Source organism: Narcine bancroftii, chromosome 6 (assembly GCF_036971445.1).
Source record: "Narcine bancroftii isolate sNarBan1 chromosome 6, sNarBan1.hap1, whole genome shotgun sequence".
In the NCBI taxonomy this organism is placed as follows: Eukaryota; Metazoa; Chordata; class Chondrichthyes; order Torpediniformes; family Narcinidae; genus Narcine; species Narcine bancroftii.
The window spans coordinates 47653493-47674756 of NC_091474.1; the positions used below are offsets into that span (position 1 = coordinate 47653493).

Here is a 21264-nt window from a genome sequence, read left to right on the forward strand (position 1 = left end):
ACAAACGTATAAGATGGAGAACATAATGAAAATAAAGCAAAAGTATTATGAACTAGGAGAAAAAACACAAAATATTAGCCTGGCAACTTAAAACAGAACAAGCTAAAAGAACTGTATTGGCATCAAGGAAAAAGACAAACAAATTACATAAAATCCAATGGAAATTAATGAGAACGTTAAGGAATTTTATGAACAATTATACCAAACTAAGAACGATGGGAAAGATGATAAAATAGAAGAGTTTTTAGCTAAAATTGAACTGCCGAAATTTCAAAAAGAGGAACAAAACAAAATGATAAAACCATTTGAAATAGAGGAAGTACAGGATATATTAAAAAAGCTACCGAACTATAAAACACCTGCAGAGGATGGATTCCCAATAGAATTCTATAAAGCATTTAATGAGTTATTAATTCCTCCTCTCCTGGAAATAATGAACCAGATAGAAAAAACACAAAACTTCCCAGATTCATGTAAGACAGCAATAATTATAGTAATACCAAAGACTGGGAAGGATCCACTAACACCAGCATAATATAGACCAATATCTCTACTTAATTCAGATTATAAGATAATAGCAAAATTTTTAGCAAACAGACTGTGTACCAAAAATAGTAAAACAAGATCAAACTGGATTTATTAAGAAAAGACGAACAGCGGATAATATCTGTAAATTTATTAATCTAATTTCAAGGAAATAAGAAGCCAACAGTGGCTGTTGCTTTAGACGCAGAAAAAGCCTTTGACAGGGTAGAATTGAATTATTTATTCAAAGTATTACAGAGGTTCAATCTACCAGAAAAATATATAAATTGGATTCAAGCATTATATAATGGACCATTGGCGAAGGTAATAGTAAATGGATATGTATCGAACCAATTTAAATTAAGTAGGTCAACTAGGCAGGGATGTCCATTATCTTCCTCACTGTTCGCTTTAGCAATGGAACCATTGGCAGAACTGATAAGAACAGAAAATAAAATAAAAGGGATAAAAATAAGAGGAGTATAAAATCAATTTATTTGCAGATGACATCATAGTATACTTAACAGAACCAGAAATATCAATAAAAGAACTACATAAGAAATTGAAGGAATATGGAGAAATATCAGGGTACAAGATCAACGCAAATAAAAGTGAAGTGATGGCAATGAGTAATGCGGATTTTACAGAATTTAAAAAAGAATCACCATTTAAATGGCAAACACAAGCAATCCGAATCCTAGGTATTAGGTTAGATAATAATTTAAGCCACTTGTACAAACTAAATTATCAGCCACTAATAAAGAAATTGCAGGAAGACTAAGAACATTGGAAAGAATTACCGCTAATGTTGATAGGGAGGGTAAATTGCATTAAAATGAATCTCTTCCCAAGGATACAATACTTATTTCAATCGTTACCAATTTCCTTAACAGAGAAATTCTTTAATGAACTAAAGAGAATAATAAGGAATATTTTATGGAAAGGGGGGGAAACTGAGGATAGCGTTAGATAAATTAACAGAGAGGTACAACCAAGGTGGTTTGCAATTACCAAACTTTAAAAATTATTATAGAGCAGCACAATTAACGTATTTATCAGATTTTTATCAGTCAAGGGAAAAACCAGATTGGACTAAGATAGAGCTAGATAAAATAGGGGAAAAGGTACCGGAGCATATACTTTATAAGTGGGATGAAAAGCTGGCACGATCTAAAAGCTCAATACATGGAAGAAGATTCACTTAGAAAGGAAAAAAAACAAATTACCAAATACCAAAATTATTATTGATGTAAAATCAGCTAATCCCTTTTACAATAGATAACCTTTCCTTTGGAGAATGGGAGAGAAAAGGAATTAAAATAATAGAAAATTGTTTTTTGGGGAAATAATTTATTAACATTTGAACAAATGAAGTACAAATATGGAATAACTCATGGTACAATGTTTGCATTACCATCAACTGAAAGCCTACTTAAAGGATAAATTGGGAAACAGACTGAGATTACCGGAAGGAAGCAGGTTTGAATATGTGATTACAGACACAATGATCATTTAAAAATTTATAACTAAAATGCAAGAGAATGAAAATGATGAAATAAGCGATAAACCCAAACAAAAATGAATCATGGGAAAAATTATGTTCTGGAACTATGAAGAATATAATAAACACAAGGTTATGCATGATGCAGTATAATTGATTTAACAGGTATATATCACGCCCCAAAAGAAATGGGAACAACAGTACATGCAATTTGGGCATGTGAGAAAGTGAAAAAGTTTTGGGAAGATCTAAATCAGGTATTAAATAAAATCACAAAAAACAACATACCAAAAAATCCAGAGATCTTTCTTCTGAGTAATACAAGAAGTAAAGAACTTGGCCTCGATTTGGATGAAGCACAAAAAAGATTTATTATGATAGCCTTAGATGTAGCAAAAAAATGTATAACGTCAACTTAGAAATCACAAGGTTACAGCAATGGTTCATGGAAATGAATAAATGTATTCCATTGGAAAAAATAACATATAATTTAAAAAAATAGTCACATTATTTGAACCTCCTGGATCCAAACATCTCTTTGCGGTCAGTGTTTGTATCACCTGAAAGCTTGTTTATGAATTTTAAATTTGGACACAGCAAGGTAACAGGCCCTTCTGGCCCACGAGCCTGTACTGCCCAATACACTAACCTACAACCCCAATATATTTTTGAAAGGTGGGAGGAAACCCACGCAGACACGGGGAGAATGTACAAACTCCTGACAGCAACGCGGGATTTGAACCTGGGTGACTGGTGCTGTAACAGCGTGCACTAACTGTGCTAAATTATTAATACCGATTGCAAGCATTAAGAAAATTACCCTGCTGGTAATGGCTTGCAGTCACCAACACTTTTTCCTGCCTCTTCCAAACCAATTTGGCAATATCTCTTCGATCCCTATGGCTCTTTCTGCTTTTTAATCAGCGTGCCAACTTGTCCAAAACCTTGCGACAGCCTGTGTGGATTTCACAAAACCCTCTGCCCTCCTTGTTCCTCTTCACAAACATCTTTAAGATGGCTTGGCCTAGTCTTCCCTAATAAATTGATAGCTCTTCCTGATAAATTGGTGACTTTGGGAATAAAATTTGGTCCTGTCCTTTGGTGCAGTGGTTTGAGCTGATGCTGCCTCACTGTGCCAGGAGTGAATCCGAATTCAATCGTGCCCTTGGATTTTGGCTGCCTGGACTTGGTCAGCCACAAAGAAGCTGCATAGTTTGTAATTGGTCGTTTAGGTAGATGGAGTAGTGACCTCGTCCATAGCTCCTTGAAAGTGACCAGGCAAGTAGATTAGGTAGTAAAGAAGGCTTGTAGTATGTGTGCCTTCATCGGTCGGGACACTGAGTATCTGAGTAAACCAATACCTAACTTGGGTTAGACTGCACTTGACATATTGTGTGTTATTATGGTTGCCCCATTACAGGAAAGATGTAAAGACTTTGAAAAGTGTTCGGAAGAGATTCACCAAAGAAAACTACAAAAACAGGCCCTTCAGCCCTACCAGCCTGTGCCAGACTATTAACCTGCCTGGTCCCATTGGCCTGTACCCAGAATAGAGGTTTATAAAATTGAGAAGCATTGATAGGGTAGACATGTCAGACGAGAGAATATGCCCATATCGTGCTGTCATAAAGCGGGTATTATTTGCTAGAATGGTGAGTGGAAAGATTTAAATGGGAACTGAGAGGCCGCTTCACCGGGCACAGTGTGGTGGATATGTGGAAGAAAGTGGCTGAGGCAGAGAAGACAGTAATGTTTAAAAGGCTTTGGGACAGGGTCGTGGGTAGGAAAAATTTGGAGGGATGTGGGGCAAACACAGCTGGATGGGTCAGCATGGGCAAGTTGGGCTGGAGCCTGTTTCTGTGCTGGAGAACTGACTGTTGTAATATTTGTTACTTGTCCCTGACAGACTCTCCTGGTGTCTTCAGAATTTCACTGTACTGAAGAAATCTTGACCATAGTTTCGCTGCTCTCTGTGGACAGTGTCCTGTACAGCCCACGAGCACAGCAGGAGGAGGTGTTGTCTGCCAGAAGGAAGTTCATATCCAGTGAGGGCGATCACATGACACTGCTGAACATGTATCACGCCTTCAAAAGCGTCCAAGGACAAAAGGCAAGGAGAATTTTTGTCCCCTTCTGGACCTTGGAGACGAGTGTTGGATGAGTTAAGATTAGGTCCATCTTCTGTCATTCTGTCATTGAGTGAGGCAACAAGAAACAGAGTCGTTAATAGAAACAGACCCCATGCTAACCAAAATGTCTCACCCACATAGACCCACCTGCCTCCATTTGACCCATATCCCTCTAAACCCATCCTATCCATGTATCTGTCCAAGTACGTCTCATCCCAACAATGTTAATTAGTCCCAACTGAATGCCAGTCATACGGTGGAACCTGGAACCCGTCCCTACCAAACCCTAAACACACCTCACATCATCTCAGATATTCACACAGATCCAAAGGTGTTATTTTCTTGGAGATGAGTATGTAATTTACCAAGCATGAGTTGTACTGCTGTCTTCCTTGGGAGCTTATTTCATAGATGGTCTTCTGAAGTACAGAGCTCGTCGAAAGAATCAAAGACTTCTTGATCCAAACCAAGGCTTTTATTAGCAAAAGACAGGAGCTCTTCACAGGTGGCCGACCAGTCCGGAATGATCCGACCTGGCTAGGGACACAACCCTTTAAGGCCCAGACAGTAGGCGTGGCTTAGCTCTCAGCCAATCGCTGTAAGCACAGTCTAGATACAGTAACTATATACACTATGTACATACACTATGTACATTGGTGATAGATCTGTACTATCACACTGACGTACGTCTGAATTCGTTCTGACCGACCGGTTGGATTGTGAAATGGATGGATGTCAGACTTGTGTTAGCATGGCATGTAGTCTCCACGCAATTGGTCCCCATCCTGATCTCATTGCCCTGCGTTCCCGAAAGCCCGCTTTCAGTTCCCACACTGATCCCACTGCCCCACGCTCTCCCATCAGCCTGCTGTCAGTCCCCTCACTGATCCCACTGCCCCATGCTCTCCCGACAGCCCACTATCAGTCCTCACACTGATCCCACAGGGCCGCTCCTGACAGCCCGCTGTATCTGTACAGCTTTCTTTTATCCTGAGAACTGAGAGAGCTGCTATGCTGTACACAATGCTGGGACATCGTCTGACAGTCACTATCGTACGCACATAGCTGTTAGCACTGGTGGATGTACGACCAAGCGTAATTTTTATATTTACATATTTTTTCCAGTCGTACGTACAGATGGTTGTAAGTCACATAGGTTGTTAGTCAGGGAGAGGCTCTATTGACTCCAAGGATTAGTTTTGGGTCTGCCTTCCTGTGGGTCCATTGTTCTAATGTTGTCGGCGGATGAAGTAACCCATCAAGGAAGTGGCACCTTCACTCCCAGCATGCAGGGAACATGGTCCAGTACGAGGGAACACTTTGAACGGCTCGAGAGGGTATGATTGCTTCCCAAGTGACTGAAGGTCTGTCATGCATCTCTGTAATATTTCATTTCTGTTTTGTCCAATGTCTGGTGCTCAGGAATGGTGCAGAGAAAACTTTGTCAACAGCAGGAACATGATGATGGTGATGGAGGTGAGACGCCAGCTGCGGGACATCTGTCTGAAGGTAAATCACCCTGCTTGCCAGTGGGGATGTTTCCTCTAGACATGGGGAAGACAGCCAACAGGCCCAGTGCCTGGCCTGTTGAAGTGCCCATCAGTTTGTAGCTTTAACCACTGAGCTCATTACATGGCAAGTTCATTGCCAAATGGTGAGATGTATCATTTGTCCCTGGAACCAGTATGAACAAAGCTGCAGGAAACTTCGTTCTCGGCTGCGTGAGGCAGCATGTAACAGCTGCTCCAAAGTCCACCCAGTGAAGAGGTACATGACCACCACATTTCGGTTGGGGGGGGGGTGGTGGGCGTCACTGGAATTCACTGTGGTCTTGCACCCACTTCAGAAAGATGCAACAGTCCTACCATGTGATTGCCATCTTCACCGGATTGTGTGGCTGAGCTCTTTACTGCTACTTACATTTTGAGATTGGTCACAGCTGCATGTGTCATTACTTGCCTTCAGTGATCATTTACCAAAGTCAAAAACTACAGGTGCATAAATCTGAAATTTCATTAAAAGTGCTTGAAGCAATCAACGGGCAATGGCAATGGTGGGATGGATGACAAAGTGAATATTTCTGACAGGGTGAGGCCATGTTTGCAAATGCTGATGAATTGTAGAGGTCTCTGGTTAATGGGGCAATTACAGAGAGAGCAAAATTGAACCAAAGCAATGAGGAGCGGGCAGTCAGAATGAGAGCCTAGGCAAAGGGATGTGAAAGCTGCCAAGCCCAGTCAGAGTCATGACCAGTGGCTCCCCGCCAAACGAGGGAGGCTATCTGAGGTTGGAAAATGTAACTCAACTTTGGGAGGGTTTGGAAACGTTAGGAGGGTGTTAGTTTTTTAAGCTCACAAAACACTGGTTAGTTTGCATTGAGAGCATTGTCTGGTTTTATTCCCCACACCATGGGAGCATGAGTGGCAGACGCCATCAGCTGAGCCAAGGCGGACACAGGAGTTATGTAAAGAGGCAAAAAGGCTGGCATGGAGGTGGGGGCAGAGAGTGTGTCTGCTGTACAACATTGAGCCTGTGCCTGTCCTTGTTATAAACCCTGCAGGACACAGACACAGGTGGGCGTGAGTTGGCGGAGTAAAGCAGTAGGTGGCAGGATGTCCAGGCCCTGCAGACTGAGCACTTTGTCTGATGTAGACTCTGATGGGGTCCTAAAGAGGGGAGTTGTGAAGAAAATCGTTCCTTTAAGATGCCGAAAGGGTTGTCCAGTGTTGTAGCCATGCTGCCACTGTCCCGTCGGATCTATATCGTAGATCTTGCGATACTTTGACAAGCATTGATCACGGTGCATAAAAAGGACAGGAGCAAGTATTATTCACGGTTTATCGAAGACTGGCCTGCTCATCGTTTGTTGCTGCTCTGGAGTTTCAGGCAAACAGGCAGTCACAAGTAGCAAGGAGTGTCTGACTGGGGAATGGAGCCTTCTCTCCAGCTCATGCCTACTGTCTGAAGGTTGATATCCCAGTGGAGTTCACTGGGACTTCTGAATGAAGTCTGCTTGACCTACTGCCCCCGTGCCACCATGAAACATTGGACCTCGCAAAAGGTTTGATTGTTCCAAAAGACATTGAAAGTCCTGTTGTTGAGATATAATTTTTGTGCTTCTCTTCCAGTTGGGAATCAGTTTGGACTCATCCCGTTCAGACACAGGCAATATCCGGCGGTGTTTGGCCCACAGTCTGTTTCTGAATGCCGCCGAGCTTCAGCTGGATGGAAGCTATGTCAGCCTGGACTCTCGGCATCCCGTGGCTATCCATCCGTCCTCTGTCCTCTTCCACTCCAAACCTTCCTACATCCTGTACAATGAGCTGATCCACACCTCCAAGTGCTACATGCGAGATTTGTGTGTGGTAGATCCTGAGTGGCTTTACGAGGCAGCCCCAGAGTACTTCAGGAGAAAACTGAAAGGAGCAAAGACTTGAGGGAGCTTGACGGCCTGACTGTGGTGATGTCTGAGGACACCAGGTGGTGGCCAAAAAAAACGGTGATTTTTAATCAGTTTTTTACATTTTGCCAAGTGAAATATTACTCTGCATTGAGTGCAGCTTTCCAGCATTTGACCCATTACTAAAGGCACGTTCTGCCTCATCACCTGTGTTCCCACAGCAGTTCCCCATGGGGCTTCAACACTCGGAGCACTTCCGCTACAACTGGGAAGGATACAAGCATCTCTGGCTCCTTGTCACCCCTTTCTGGAGTTGTGTGGTCTCAGGAAAGTCCGTGTGTGCAAGTGTATGAGCACGTCGTCCCTGGGTGTCTGAGAGCTGGATCCAGTGGTGCGGGAGAGAAAAGTTAAATGAGCCCTCGATGGACATGCACTCTGGTTCTTCATCCCAGTCCCAGGTTTTCAACTATTTGTTCAGTTCAATGGCTCGTTTGTGTATTTAACTCTTTATGTGACACTGTGTCAGGTTGAGGAAGCTGGAAAAGGGATGCAGAGGGCTGTGTATGCAACTGCTTGGTTTAGTGGTCTGGAGTGTAGCCAAGTGCAAGCCATTTCTTGAGGGGGCCCAGGTAGCCCATGTGAGGAGTCAGTGATAGAGAGATTCACGTTAGCAATCCAGGAAATCAAGTGAGCAATCCCAACCAGTCGCCCATCATTTTAGAATTAATTTTAAAGAGAACCTTTGGTTTCACTTTGTTTACACAGCTGGCCAGCGAATTCTCCTTGTAGGCATCTGTTTTGTTCCCTAGTGCTGTTGTCCTGGTGAAGTGTGTCCAGTGGGATGGGTGTGCAGACGCAGCTTTCCCCGAATGTACTGTGCTCTTCTTGCCCCACTCTCAGCATGTGGAATCTGGGACTGCGCAGGGAACCCTCTTCACACAATTGTTGGAACTCTAGAGTCTATTCTAGGCATTTAGATCTCCGTGAACTGTCGGGGAAGTGGATTCTGGATAACAAAAATGCTTAGGGTTTGAAGAGGAGCAGCAGGGTTGTTGTTTTTGTCCTACTCCATCTTTGTTTCAGTTCCTGGCACTGAACAGATGATCTGATCGTGGCACTTTCTGACCTTATTGCACCCATGTTTCCTGCATCACTGTGTGCTGGAAATAATTTTACAAACCTGATTTCATCAAACCAGAGGACCTGGGTTAAGGGTGAAAGAGAAAAGGTTTCAAGGGAACTTCACACATACAGAGTGGTGGGAGTGTGGCACAATTTTAATTTTTAAGAAGAATTTGTACAGTACATGGATTGGAGGGGTATGGACGGTGCATTTCAGTGGGACTAGGCAAAAGTAGTTTGGCATGGACTAGAAGGGCCTGTTTCTGTGCTGTGATGTTCAGTAGTTCTGTTTTGTAAATGTAATTTCCTTTAGGACAGGAGTCCTGAGGTGTGCTGGATAAGAGTTGCCAAAACTGCCCACTTTTCACCAGCTGGTCACGGGTTTCTGAGAACATCCCAGCTCCAGGCCAAAGATCAATCAGCAACATCACGGGTCAGCAAGCATTTGGTGCCACATATCCCATGGTCCCATACATGGACCAAGAGCCCAGTCCCTGCACTCAATAAAAGTTGAGCCTTGACGTGCCTTACATCACACTTTCCAAATATTAAATATTTGGATACAAATGCTCGATCTTTGTATGTCTTATTTCTTCAGCCTCTCCTTTACCCCTGAAGCCCTGGCATTTCCATTTGATAGAGTCGAGTTCAGACCAAGGCTCTCAGACTGCTGCTCTCTTTATAGATGCTGCTTGACCTGCTGAGTTTCCAGATTTTCTGCTTTTATTGGAGGTTGTGCCAATGCGCTACAGAAATGTTCATTATGGGGCAGCTCCAGGTATCCCCCAGGCAGAAGCTCCTTGAAATCCTTAAGGTGGTGTGAGTGTTGCATCCAATGACAAGTATCTTGGGTCCTGGGCTGTGAATTTTCACAACTGATTTCTAAAACTCAAACTTTGTAAACCTTGTGTGGTTTAGATTTGTTTTTGTTATAAACGGCTAGGAGTCCAGTTAGTCGTGCCCTCTCCGTTGTAACGGTGCTATGTGGTTTTGTGCTCAATGTTGACTGAAAATTGGAATAAAAGCTTGTTTGGTTTCAGAGGTTTTGTGGGAAGAGGTGGCCATTTACACCTGTAATTTACCCAGAAACATTTAAGATTTAATTGCAGCAACCTTAGTGAAGTGTTTGGTTACACGTGTTATTTTTCCATCAAAGCAGTGGTTTAGAATGTGGTTAAGATACAGCAGAGATATGATGACCTTTCAGATTTCCCAATTTATTTATATCCTAAATTCAGGATTTTCAACATTCCTGACTTGCACCTCTGCAGCAGATGCAGGGGTCATTTGGGAAACTGCTGGTGTTCATTATTGGGGGAAAACAGTGGCCACACTTTGATGGGGAGGAATTAGACTGCAAGGTATAGGAGCAGAGTTGGGCATTCCATCATGAACTGATCCATTCTTCCACTCCCCTGCCTTCTCCCCAGAACCGTTGGCACCCTGGTTCTGATTGTATTGTAGCTGGGTCAGACCGGGAAGGTTAGCAAAATGCTGTCCCTGCTGCATCTTGGCTCATTTTTAAATTCAGCATTCATTGAAGAGCTTCAATTCTACTCCAGTGGTAGGATTTGGCTATGGTTTGAGGGTCCAGGATTTTGGGTAATAGTCCTGTTTTGACCTGCAACCCAAGTATCCAGTAGCAAAGAGACTCAAGTAAACTTTCAGGAACAAACTATCATTTTTTTCCCCCCATTTCATTAATACTGAATTTTCCTTGTGAATGTTTTCAGTTAAAATCTTACAGCTTAAGCACAATCTGCCCAGCAGGAGGAACCATGTCAGTGGGAGAAAAAGAATGGTCATTGCTTTGAGTTAAACCCCTTTATTGAGACTGAGGGGATGTAATAGTGAAGCCAGAGCAGAGAGGATGGGGTGGGTCAGGGACACCATGTGGGAATGGTGAAACATGTCGGACAGAGGCAGTAAGATGCCAGGCAAGAGGGAGAGAGAGACAAGAAAATTCAAGGGGTCAGGTGGGGGAACCTGAATCACAGGGGGGAGTGGGTGATCAGAGATGGAGGCTGCCAGCATAGAGAAGGTGGTGGGCTAGAGACTGAATGGAACTGGGGAGAAGGGGATTATGGTGGAAGGAGGAGAGAGCAGAATTATCCAGTAGGGGAATGGAACCAAAGGTGGGGGGGGTGGTGGTGTAGAAGAGATACAGAAAAAGAAAGGGGATTCGTTCACTGAAATTGGAAGATGCTCTCCTGCATCCCCTGAGTTTCTTGGCCTCTGCCACATCTGCTCTCAGGACGAGGCTGAAATGTCCTCCTTTTACAAGCCACGCGGCTTCTTCTATACTGTGGTCATCCTCTGCGTTTGATCTGTCTCTTGGAGTTCCCTCTCATTCCTACCCCCCAATCCAAATAGAGGGGGTTCAGTGCACAAAGTATTGGAGGGGCACAGCAAGTCAGGCAGCTTTCAGGGAAAGCAGTTGTGGTTTTGGGCCTGAGCTATAGGTTCCTCTGATCCTTGCCTTTCCCCCCACCAGCCTCCAAATCCAACACATCATCCTCCTTGATCGCTACAGCTGCAACTTGACCCCACCATCAGACACATCTATCCCTTTCCACCCTCTGCAGAGATCGCTGCCTCCGTGACTTCCTTGTCCGCTTATCCCTCCCCACCCACCTCTCTGTGGCCCCTGCCACCTCCTCCCTCACCACCATCCAGGGTCCCAAACACCCTTTCCATTGTGAGGCAAAGGTCCAAGACCTCCACCTCCCATCTCATTCACTGCATTCGGTGACCCTGGTGGGACCTCCTCATGGGTAAGACCAAACGCAGACTTGGGGACCATTTCACAGAGCATCCACGCTATGTCTGCAGTGGCCATGCTGAGTTCTCGGTTGCTGCCATTTCAGCTCCCCATTCCCACATTGACCTCCACTGCCAGAGTGATGCCCAATGTAAACCAGTGGAACAGCACCTCGAGTTCTGCCTGGGCAGACTACAGCCCAGTGGTGTGAGCGCAATGTTCTAATATCAGGTATTCAGACCCTCTTTGTTCCTGTTCCCTCCAGCGTCCACCCACCCCACCCCCTTTGCTTCTTTCCCTCTCCCATCTCCCTGGATTCCTTCACACACCCTCTCCCTCCTTAGTCCCACCTGGCCCCTCTCTAGCTGCTTTCAGGTGCATTATACGCCTGCAGAAGCAGATTCAGACCTGTGGAATGGTCGTCCAGGTGCACAGGAGGTGCCTCGGAGCACATTCCGGCTCCTGTCCCTTCGGGATGTCAGGGTTGGGGTGGCCTGTGCCGTCTGCCCCTGCCCTGACATCCCATGCCAGGGGGCAGCAGGGAGGGGGGCTATTAGGCGCTCACCAGCTGATTGTCATCCCCTTAGCAGCCACTTTCAGGCGTCATGGGGGACTTCAGTGCTCTGGCGATTATCCCTCTCGGAGGAAGGTTAGAAAGTGCACCTCAGAGTCGCCTCCTGGTTTTTCAGGTGGCCTCCCGACAGCCGCATAGGGGTAAATATGTGGCTTTATATCTATTCCCACCATTCTCACCTCCCTACTTATCACATCCCAGAATTGGTGGTCTTTTATCTCTGATCATCCATTTCCCCATGCGTGACTCATCTCCCCCACATCTGATCCCTTTTTTTTCCTGCCTCCTCCCTCTGACATTTCTGAGACCCCTGCCTCTGCCATTGTTTCACCTCTCCCTGGTTCACCAGTCCCACCCTGACCTCTTTAGCCTGGCCTTCTCCACCACATTTAATCAAAGGCACCTGCTCTTCTGCCCATCGTTCTCCACAGTGACCAGCATCTCCTATTGACCAGAATGGGACAGCGTGGAAAGGGAGAAGGTGCTGTGATTCATGTGATCCGACACTGGCCAGGTGAAGGGGCCCGATCCATCCTCAGCACCTCATGGCAATGGAATGGGGCACACGGGAGGGGCTGGAGCTCGCCACGGGGAGGAAGCTGTGGAGTTTCCTGAGCACTGCTTCTCTGTTTCAAGTCTCAGTCGTCCAGATCACCAGTGGGTGTTCATAGATGGGATGCAGAGTTGGGCAGGGAAGTTGCAGATGGAGTTCAATCCAGATCAGTGTGTGGTGATGTATTTTGTAAGATCGAATTTGGTGGCAGGATTCTTGATAGTGTGATCTCGGGGTTCAGTCTATGTGTTAATATGATGGCTGAGAAGGTGCAAGGTCGTTTGGGCATCATTAGGAGATTAAATCACTTTGCTGCTCATTGGAACCCTGGTTAGACCACACATGGAGTTCTGCTTCATTACAGAAAGGATGTTGATGCTTTGGAAAAGGTGCAGAGATTTGCCAGGGTGTTGCCTGAAATGGAGAACATGTGTTATGAATTGAGATGGAGTATTACAAGGCCATTAGATATAGAAGCAGAAGAAGGTCACACTGCAATTCCATCATGAGCTTATCCATTCTCCCACTCCCCTGGCTTCTCCCTGGAACCTTTCATACCCTGACAATTCAGATACCAATCAATCTCTGCCTTAAATACATGCAACGACCTGGCCTCCACATCCCCCATACTAGCAGCTTCCAGGATTCACCCCTCTCTGGCTGAAGAAATTCTACTGCATCTCTTTTAAATGGAAGCCCTTCATTCCTGAAGTTGTCCTTTTGTCCTAGACTCTCCCACCATTGGAAACAACTTGGCCACATTTACTCTGTGGAAGCCTCTCAGCGTTTGAAATGATTCTATTGTTCTACTGAACTTCAAGGAGTCCAGAGCTTCAAACCTTCCTTGTGCTAATCTCTTAATTCCAGGAATCATTCTTGTGAATCTTCTCCAAACCCTCTCTGTGTTTTTGTGGTGGGAGGGGTTATCACAAGATAAAAGAACAGAAGCAGGCCCGTGACTGCACTAAGCTGAACTAAACTCACCCCTAGTTCCAATTACCAGCCTTTACTAATGAGATGCTTATCCATTTCCTGTTTAAGTACTCCCAGTGATCTGGCCTCCACTGCTTTGAGTGGCAGTGAGTTCCACAGATCTATGACCCTCTGACTAAAGATATTCCTCATCCTCTCTGTTTTGATCGGATAACTAATTTTAAGACCATGACCCGTTTTTGTCAACTCGTCGATTAAGGGAAACATCCACTTTCAATATTCGAAATCTGAGATCCACCCCTCCCCCCCTCATTCTTCTAAACTCAACGAGTACAACCCAAGAGCTGCCAAACGTTTCCTATACTCCAGCCCCTGCATTCCAGGAATCATCCTGGTAAATCTCCTCTGCACCCTCTCCAACAACATCACATGCTTTCTAAGCTTGGGGGCCCAAAACTATACACAGTACTCCAATGGGGTCTCACCATAGGGAAGGGGGGTCTGGCCAGTGGTAGGGTGCGTTGGTGGGGAGTCCGGGCGTGTTGTCGCGCTGTCTAGAGGAGAACACTACACGTTCATGGGTGAGTGCAAGTGCGGGGGAAGGAGACCGGCAGCAATCAGTGGTGGGAGGAATGTTACTGCGGCGCCTCACAGAACGTTTCACCTGGGGAAAAGGAGGGCGAGAGCCCATGCAGTTGTCTCTACAGGAGGTGTAAACAGGCACGCTGGTGGGTCTGAATGCAGCGTCCTCTGCCCCACGGCTCAGCTGCCCAGATCTAGGGATCGAGCTGAAATCCCCCTCTCCACTCTCCTCAGGTGCTGCTCGACCCGCTGACTTCTCCGGCAAATGAGGGAACTTGGCGAAATGGTGTTTCCATTACAGGCTGGTGTGGATGTGACCCCCACATCCTGGCCCCAGCACCCTCCTGCCGCTTATTTACTCACGATTAAAGTCTAGCAAAACATTAAATTCCACTTGCAAGTTTCGGTATCAATCACAAACAACAAGAGAAACACGCAGCGGTCCGGGCAGCCTCTGTGGAGGGGGAACGGGTAACGTTTCAGATCAGAGATCCTTGGGCAGGATCAAACATTGAAATGATGGCCCCGCGAGTAACTCGAGATGAGGTGTCCAGCTAAGATTTAATTCCCTATCCCCTGGCGTTCCAGTCGGGGAAACGTGCTGGAGGTTGAACGGTTCCTTCCATCATATTGAGAGGCGCCACTGCTCCTGCCGACCCCGCACGTATCTGAGGGCGAAGCACAGACCAGGTTCTGTCAATGCCATGTAACCCCGGGACACGCTGCCCTCGGCCCCACATCGTTCACGCAGGGCCAGGCGGAGACCCACGGGCGCTGGACTGGAGGCAGCGTCTGAGTTTAAACGGATCCCCGGCGACACGATCAGATGTTAAAGGTTCAAACTGGTCAACGGTGGTGGATGAGGTCGCACAGAAGGTCTGTGTCTTCCAGAATGCAGGGGGGGAGACACCACGCAGCTGGATCGGGGAGGGGGGTTTCTGGACACCTGGATGTGAGGGGTCCACAGCTGGATCGGGGGGGGGGGGTGGGTGGTTCTGGACACCTGGGTGGGGGGCGAACAGGTGGGTGTGGAGAGCCGGGTTGGGGGAGGGCCAGCCGGGACGGGGCTCCGCTTGCTGCCGACCTGGTGTGAAGCCCGGAGCCGCTTCCTCTTTAACTCGCTGTTGAACAGAGCCTCGGCGACCCTCCGCCCGCGGCCGCCCCCCCTCTGCTGACGGTAGTTCTGGCCCGTGTTCCTGCGCCTCCCCTTGCCTGCCCGGTAATCGGTCAGGTTGTAATACTCGTACGTGTCGTAGTGGACTTCCTCGAAGGAGTGCAGACTGTGGCCGGACATGGTGGCGGGGAGGCGGGCAGGGCCGGGACCGACGCAGCCACCGCGCGTCCTCGCCGTCCAATATGATGTCAGGGCCCGGAGACAATCAGCCGGGTTTCACCCCTACCTGTGACAGACCCAGACGGGCGGACGGCTCTCCATTCCCCCGGCCCAATCGGCTGAGTGGTGGGAAATAATGACCAGCTGCAAGGAAGTAAAACACTGTGGTGGAAGTAAATGCTGGAGAATCTGGGCAGGTCCATGTCCTTTATACAGCAAAGATAAGGACACTGTTTGACCTGCTTTTACCAGGAGCTGTTTGTAGACTTCAGGGAAGCCAGAAGTTTACAATCCGCTCATCACTGGGGGGGGGGAAAGGAAATCAGAGGTGAGTACATTCCAGTCACTATCTTGGAGGATCTTTCCTGGACCCAACACACTAATGGCATCGTGGAGAGCAGGTCAGTGCCTCAACTTCTTCAGGAGTTTGCGGAGGTTTGGGACAACAAATTTCTACAAGTGTGTGCTGACTGGCTGCCCCGGTATGGGGGTCACTGATACCCTTGAGCGTAAAGCCCTCCAGGACATCACAGGCAAACTCCTTTCCAATATTGAGATGTCCAATCATCAGGGATCCACACCGCCCAGCACACACTCTGTTCTCACTGCTACCATCAGGAAAGAGGTGTCGGTGCCACAAGGCTCGCATCAGGTTCAGGAACAGCTGCTCCCCCTCAACGACAAACTCAACCAGGGACTCATTTAAGGACTTGCACTTTGCACATTATTACTGAATATTTATTATTTTCTGTATTTGCACAGTTTGTTTACATTTCTCTTTTGTATGGGGTTCTTTCCTGCATACAGTTTAGTTACCGATAGGTAGAAATTCTGCCTGGTCCACAATGGGGGGGGGGGGGGGGGGTGGTTGGCTCCTCTCCAACTTCCTGCACCAACCCCATGACCCGTCAACCTTTAACAAACTCCGTCTTCATGTTCTTGGGTCAGTCCTGAAGACCCAACTCCTTCATTACTGTGAAAGGGACCGACCCCCCCCCCTCCCCACTGCTCTATTAGGGGGGGGGGGGGTGTCCATCTGCTGAGGTCCCAAACCCAGAGCGTGGCTCAGGCTGATGAACAAACCACTCACCTGGTCTGAGGAAGCTGACTCTTTGGAGAAGCAGAAAAATGACCCACGGGGATGGTGATCACGTCAGCGGATCAGAGAGGGGTTCTGTGGCTGAAGGACCCACACGTGCAGCGGACTGCTGGCGACTCAAGGCGAGGAACTCACAGAGGATGTGTCTGCTGGAGACTGTGGTCAAAGGATGTGCACCAGGCTGTGGACTACTGGAGTCTGTCTGAAACCGGTACCAGGTATCGGAAGTGGGATACGAGGAGGTGCCGAGGGCGCTGAAGGGTTCCTGACCTTGTCGGAGGTTCGGATCTGGAGCTTGGGTTGGAGCACTGGAGGCGAACTTATAGACACTCAATAACTGTGGGGGAACTCTCTTTTGCTTCTCTCTCTGGCAATTCAGGCCATTTCTGCCGGTGGCCAATCTGTCCGCCTTACAGCAGGCAAAACAATTTCATGTAACATGACCCTGTTTTGTTACATTGAGAATACACTGAATCTTGAATAGATTCTCGCATTCCCTCAGGACCACTGGCAGTTTCCATCGTTTCTGGTTCCGTTTCCTCTTCCCCCTTTAAATAGGAAACAACAGGATGTTGAAACAACCCAGAATCGATGGGATTCTGGAGGATGACAGCCTCCTCCCTCCAAACCCCATGGGTGCAGGCTCATCCAGCTCTGGGGCCTTTTCTACTGATTTTTCCAATACATTTTTTTCTAATTCATGACATTTCTTTTACCTTATTTTCTCCAGTCCGAATAGTTCAAAGCTATTTCCTAAAATGTTTCTGAGCCTCCTTCTGTAGAGATGGAAACAAAATATTATTTGGGCTGCATGGTTTGTGAAGCAGTTAGCCTAACACTATTATAATGCCAACGACCTGGGTTCAAATCCAGCACTGTCTGTAAGGGGTGTGTACCTTCTCTTCATGGGTTTCCTCCTAAATTCCAAGACGTATGGGGTTAGGTTAATTGGCCACATGGGTGTATTTGGGCAGTATGGGGTCACACCCCGGAAGAGCCTCTTACTGTATCTCTAAATTTAAAAAGTTGTCAGCCATTTCCTTTTCTGAATTTTTCTCCCCATTACTATCTACCCCATCAAAGTCCCCCCCTCCCCCTCCCCACCATGGTCCCCATCGAGGACCCACATCCTCATGACTGTCGAGTCCATCCCACCACAGCCCCATCTTGTCCATCCTACCATGGTCCCATCTCCCCACCACCGTCCCTGTCAGGATCCCACCAGTCACACATGGATCGTTTCCTTCTGGTGCCACCACATCATCAGGTCACCCTCATCAAAGACAATGTGTTCAGGAGCAAAACTGATTTTCACCAGAAAGCTGTTAAGCTTCTGAAACTTGGATGATAGGAGCTAGGTCTCTGAGTATGTCCATATCATGTAAACATAAACAGGCTATATACACAAGACCGTAATGTGTAAATTGAGCTGTATAAACACGTCCATAATGTGTAAACTTTTCCTGCGTTCCCTTTGATTCTAACATTGGGGTGTGGTATCATCTGAGAGTTTGTGTGAGATTCAGTTGGTGGGATAGGTGGGTCAGACTGGTCATCCCCATATGGGATCAGGATGGGAATTTGGGTGCATGCTTGAAACCAGGGCATCTACCTCTGGCTCCAGGACGAGCTCCCACTCCTCCGGCGGGCAGACTGCAGGCAGATCCAAGTCTTGGCCAGCGATCAGGAGATCAAGGATGAGCAAAAGGCAAGTCACATTCAGCACCCGCAGACACAAACATCTTCCTTTGGGCAGAGAGTAGAGACAGAATTGAACCAAGTGTAAGGTAGTCAAAATGAACCCATTTATTTGGCATGGCCTAGATTGTCCACAAACATGTGGACAAATGCACCTTCTCATGAGTGTTGGGAGGTCCTTCCCAGCAATTCCCAACCCTCCTCTGACCACTCCCTCAGCTGATCCCAACGACGTCAGGGTTGACCTCACACTAATTACTGTGACTAGTTTTGGGGCGAGTGGCGAGCGATCAGTCTGGGAAATCTGAATGGAACACACAGTTAAACAAGAAAGTCTGCAGGCACTGGGGTCTGATGCAATACACAACCATGCTGAAGAAACTTAGCAGGTCACACAGCATTCAAACGTAAAGGGTAACCAACTCCTTGGGCCTGGGCTCTTTGTCAGGAATCATCGAGGAAGGGCTTGGGTCTCAAATGTCTTTTACCTCCTCTGGATGCAAACCTTGACTTCATCCTCTTCCTGAATGGGCTGCTCACTGCCCTTGTAAGGCACATCACGATAACCTCTGCATGTCATGTGCATCCTGGGCTCTGTTGTCCTTCGCCCAGAATGCAGGTGTTTAATGAATGCCCTGCCCTTCCACCAATGGCTCCTTCTTCCAGAGTAACCCCTTGGAGAGACCCAGTGCAAGAACAGAGGATGTGCAGCAGCCCAGTTAACAGGGGGACTGCATCCTGTGCACTGGTATTTCCCCAAGGAGCTCCAGGATTCCCATTTCCAGCGGTTTCATTAAAGATCTGACAATTGATGGAAGCAGCAATACCCAGTTACACAGGGTCCAGGGTTCCAACCCCACTGATGCTGGTTAAACAGGGCCCAGGGTTCCTACCACAATGACACTGGTTACACAGGGTTCAGGGTTCCTGCCTCACTGATGGGGATGACACAGGGTCAAGGGTGTCCACTGATGCCAGTTACACAGGGTCCAGGGTCCCTGCCCCACTGATGCCAGTTACACAGGGTCCAGGGTCCCTGCCCCACTGTTGCCAGTTACACAGGGTCCCTACTCCAATGATACCAGTTACACAGGGTCCCTGCCCCACTGATGCCAGTTACACAGGGTCCAGGTTCCCTGCCCCACTGATGCCAGTTACACAGTGTCCAGGTTCCCTGCCCCACTGATGCCAGTTACACAGGGTCCAGGGTCCCTGCCCCACTGTTGCCAGTTACACAGGGTCCAGGGTCCCTGCCCCACTGTTGCCAGTTACACAGGGTCCAGGGTCCCTGCCCCACTGTTGCCAGTTACACAGGGTCCAGGGTCTCTGCCCCACTGTTGCCAATTACACAGGGTCCCTGCCCCACTGATGCCAGTTATACAGGGTCTAGGGTTCCTGCCCCACTGTTGCCAGTTACACAGGGTTTGAGGTACAACTCTGGCATTTGGCAGATGGAAGCAGATCAATCACAAGTGTAGGAATTATTTAACAATACACAAAACAAGCAAAAAAGGGAGGGTACCAGAGCTTAAAACTCTGTTAGAGTGAAGAAATCAGGCAAGTTCTTTGGTGCTCTGAAGAATAATTCTTTCTTCTCAGTGAAGCAGGTCATGGCTGAGACTTGTTGGGGGGACAAATCCCCTCCGAGCATGATCATATGAAGTGACCGTCACTATCACACTATCATGGAGCTCACAGCTCACCCATTTTGAACAAACTCTGTGGCTGGTCACAGCAAGTGAGCCCGCACCAGATGGGTGGGAGGGGTGGGGAGTGAGAGGGAGAGGTCCTTGACACAACAGGGCTGTGAACACTAAGTCACAGCAGAAACCTATGGAGTTCAAGGTTGGACCTTGGCCCAGTGTTTGGAGAGATTCAGTCATGCTTTCAAACAGAAGGCTGGTCAGATGATCGATTTGGTCAAGGCCACCATGTGGTCGACCCCACAAGCCACATCCACGACCTCTCCTGGGACAGTCACCTGAAACACAGGGGAATTGCAATCAGATACAGGTCCCCACGAAGCCCCACAGAGAAGAACAACACCTTACCACTGGTTTGACTGTGAAAATACAAATCATCTGTGGCCTGAAGTCACAGGAGACAAACATCTGTGAAGTGAAAATGGGTGGAACACTAAGTCCAGTATTCCACATTAAAGAGTTTACTCATCTCTGTTGGTAACCATTGACCCTCCAGAAAAGTTTTTGGGCATCTCATGCTGAAATATTAAAGTCTGCAAATCACTAGATATGAGAGGGGACTGCATGGCCCCATGGGGTAAAGAGCAAGGCTGGTGAGTTTAAGGGATAGTGAGGCTTGGGGAAGACAAAGGAGGAGAAAATCCGATTTACAAGCGAAACCCTTGATGAGTTCGGGACTTTGCTTTGGAGGGAATCAAGAGAGAGCAAAAAGAGAACATGAGGTGGAACTGGCAGGTAGGTTAAAAGAGAATCTCAAGATTCCACAGGCCTATTAAGAGGTGGCTGGGATGGGGAATTGGTCCATTAAAGATCAAAAGGGCTGTTTTTGTGTGTAGACACAGGAGAGGGCTAGGATTCTGAATGGATACTTCTCACTAGCCTTTACTGAAGGAGATAATGAGAGTCAAGGAATCAGAGCAAACGTGGTGAGGTGCTGAACCACATGAGAACTGACAGGGCATCTTGGAAACTTTGGAGTGTATTCAAGTGGACACATCAGTAAGGCGTGATAAAGTCCATCTCACATTGTATGGAGCTGAGAAAGAAATTGTGGAGGTCGTTGCTATATTTGATTTAATTTCTGTGATTACGGCACAGTAGAGTCAGAACAAAGAGCAATGCCTTGTCCTCGTTGAACCTACCCTCCAGGGGAAGTACTGATCATCTGTCCTCCCAATGCCGAGGCAGCCGCGGAGATTCTTGCCCCACACAAAGAGCTCGCCACGGTCTGGAACACAAGGACAGGATTACCTCCTGGCTTATCAAACCACAGCAGTGTCTTCTCTCAAGTGCAGAATCTCAGCCATGGGCTGAATCGAGGCAAATCTGCTCCAACGTGGACAGACGGTGC

General features: G+C 47.3%; 3 protein-coding genes across 5 annotated transcripts in view; 1 reads left to right on the plus strand and 2 right to left on the minus strand.

Moving 5' to 3' along the window:
- dhx33 (DEAH (Asp-Glu-Ala-His) box polypeptide 33) overlaps positions 1-9716 on the plus strand; it is a 41473-nt gene extending 31757 nt beyond the window's left edge. The window contains exons 10-13 of one of the 2 annotated variants that reach the window (XR_011340071.1): positions 3933-4136; positions 5578-5664; positions 7284-7654; positions 7777-9716. Coding sequence is in view for 1 of the 2 variants with exons in the window: in XM_069884898.1 (XP_069740999.1) it covers positions 3933-4136; positions 5578-5664; positions 7284-7592 (600 nt within the window). In the remaining variant the exon portion in view is untranslated. Of the gene's footprint in view, positions 1-3932; positions 4137-5577; positions 5665-7283 lie in introns of both variants that reach the window. The other variant, XM_069884898.1, reaches the window with a different exon arrangement.
- A 4906-nt stretch (positions 9717-14622) lies between these two features.
- On the minus strand, positions 14623-15442 carry nupr1b (nuclear protein 1b). Its single transcript, XM_069884901.1, has 2 exons — positions 15165-15442; positions 14623-14748 (listed from the first exon to the last, which is right to left on the minus strand). Exons 1-2 carry the CDS (start codon positions 15372-15374, stop codon positions 14650-14652), a joined length of 309 nt encoding a protein of 102 aa, XP_069741002.1. The 5' UTR covers positions 15375-15442; the 3' UTR covers positions 14623-14649.
- A 4526-nt stretch (positions 15443-19968) lies between these two features.
- Positions 19969-21264, minus strand: part of rcc1l (RCC1 like) — a 51616-nt gene continuing 50320 nt past the window's right edge. For both annotated transcript variants that reach the window (XM_069884900.1, XM_069884899.1), the window contains exons 10-11: positions 21056-21141; positions 19969-20191 (exon numbers count right to left, since the gene is read on the minus strand). In XM_069884900.1, coding sequence (XP_069741001.1) covers positions 20114-20191; positions 21056-21141 — 164 coding nt within the window. In that variant the 3' untranslated portion in view covers positions 19969-20113. The remainder of the gene's footprint in view (positions 20192-21055; positions 21142-21264) is intronic.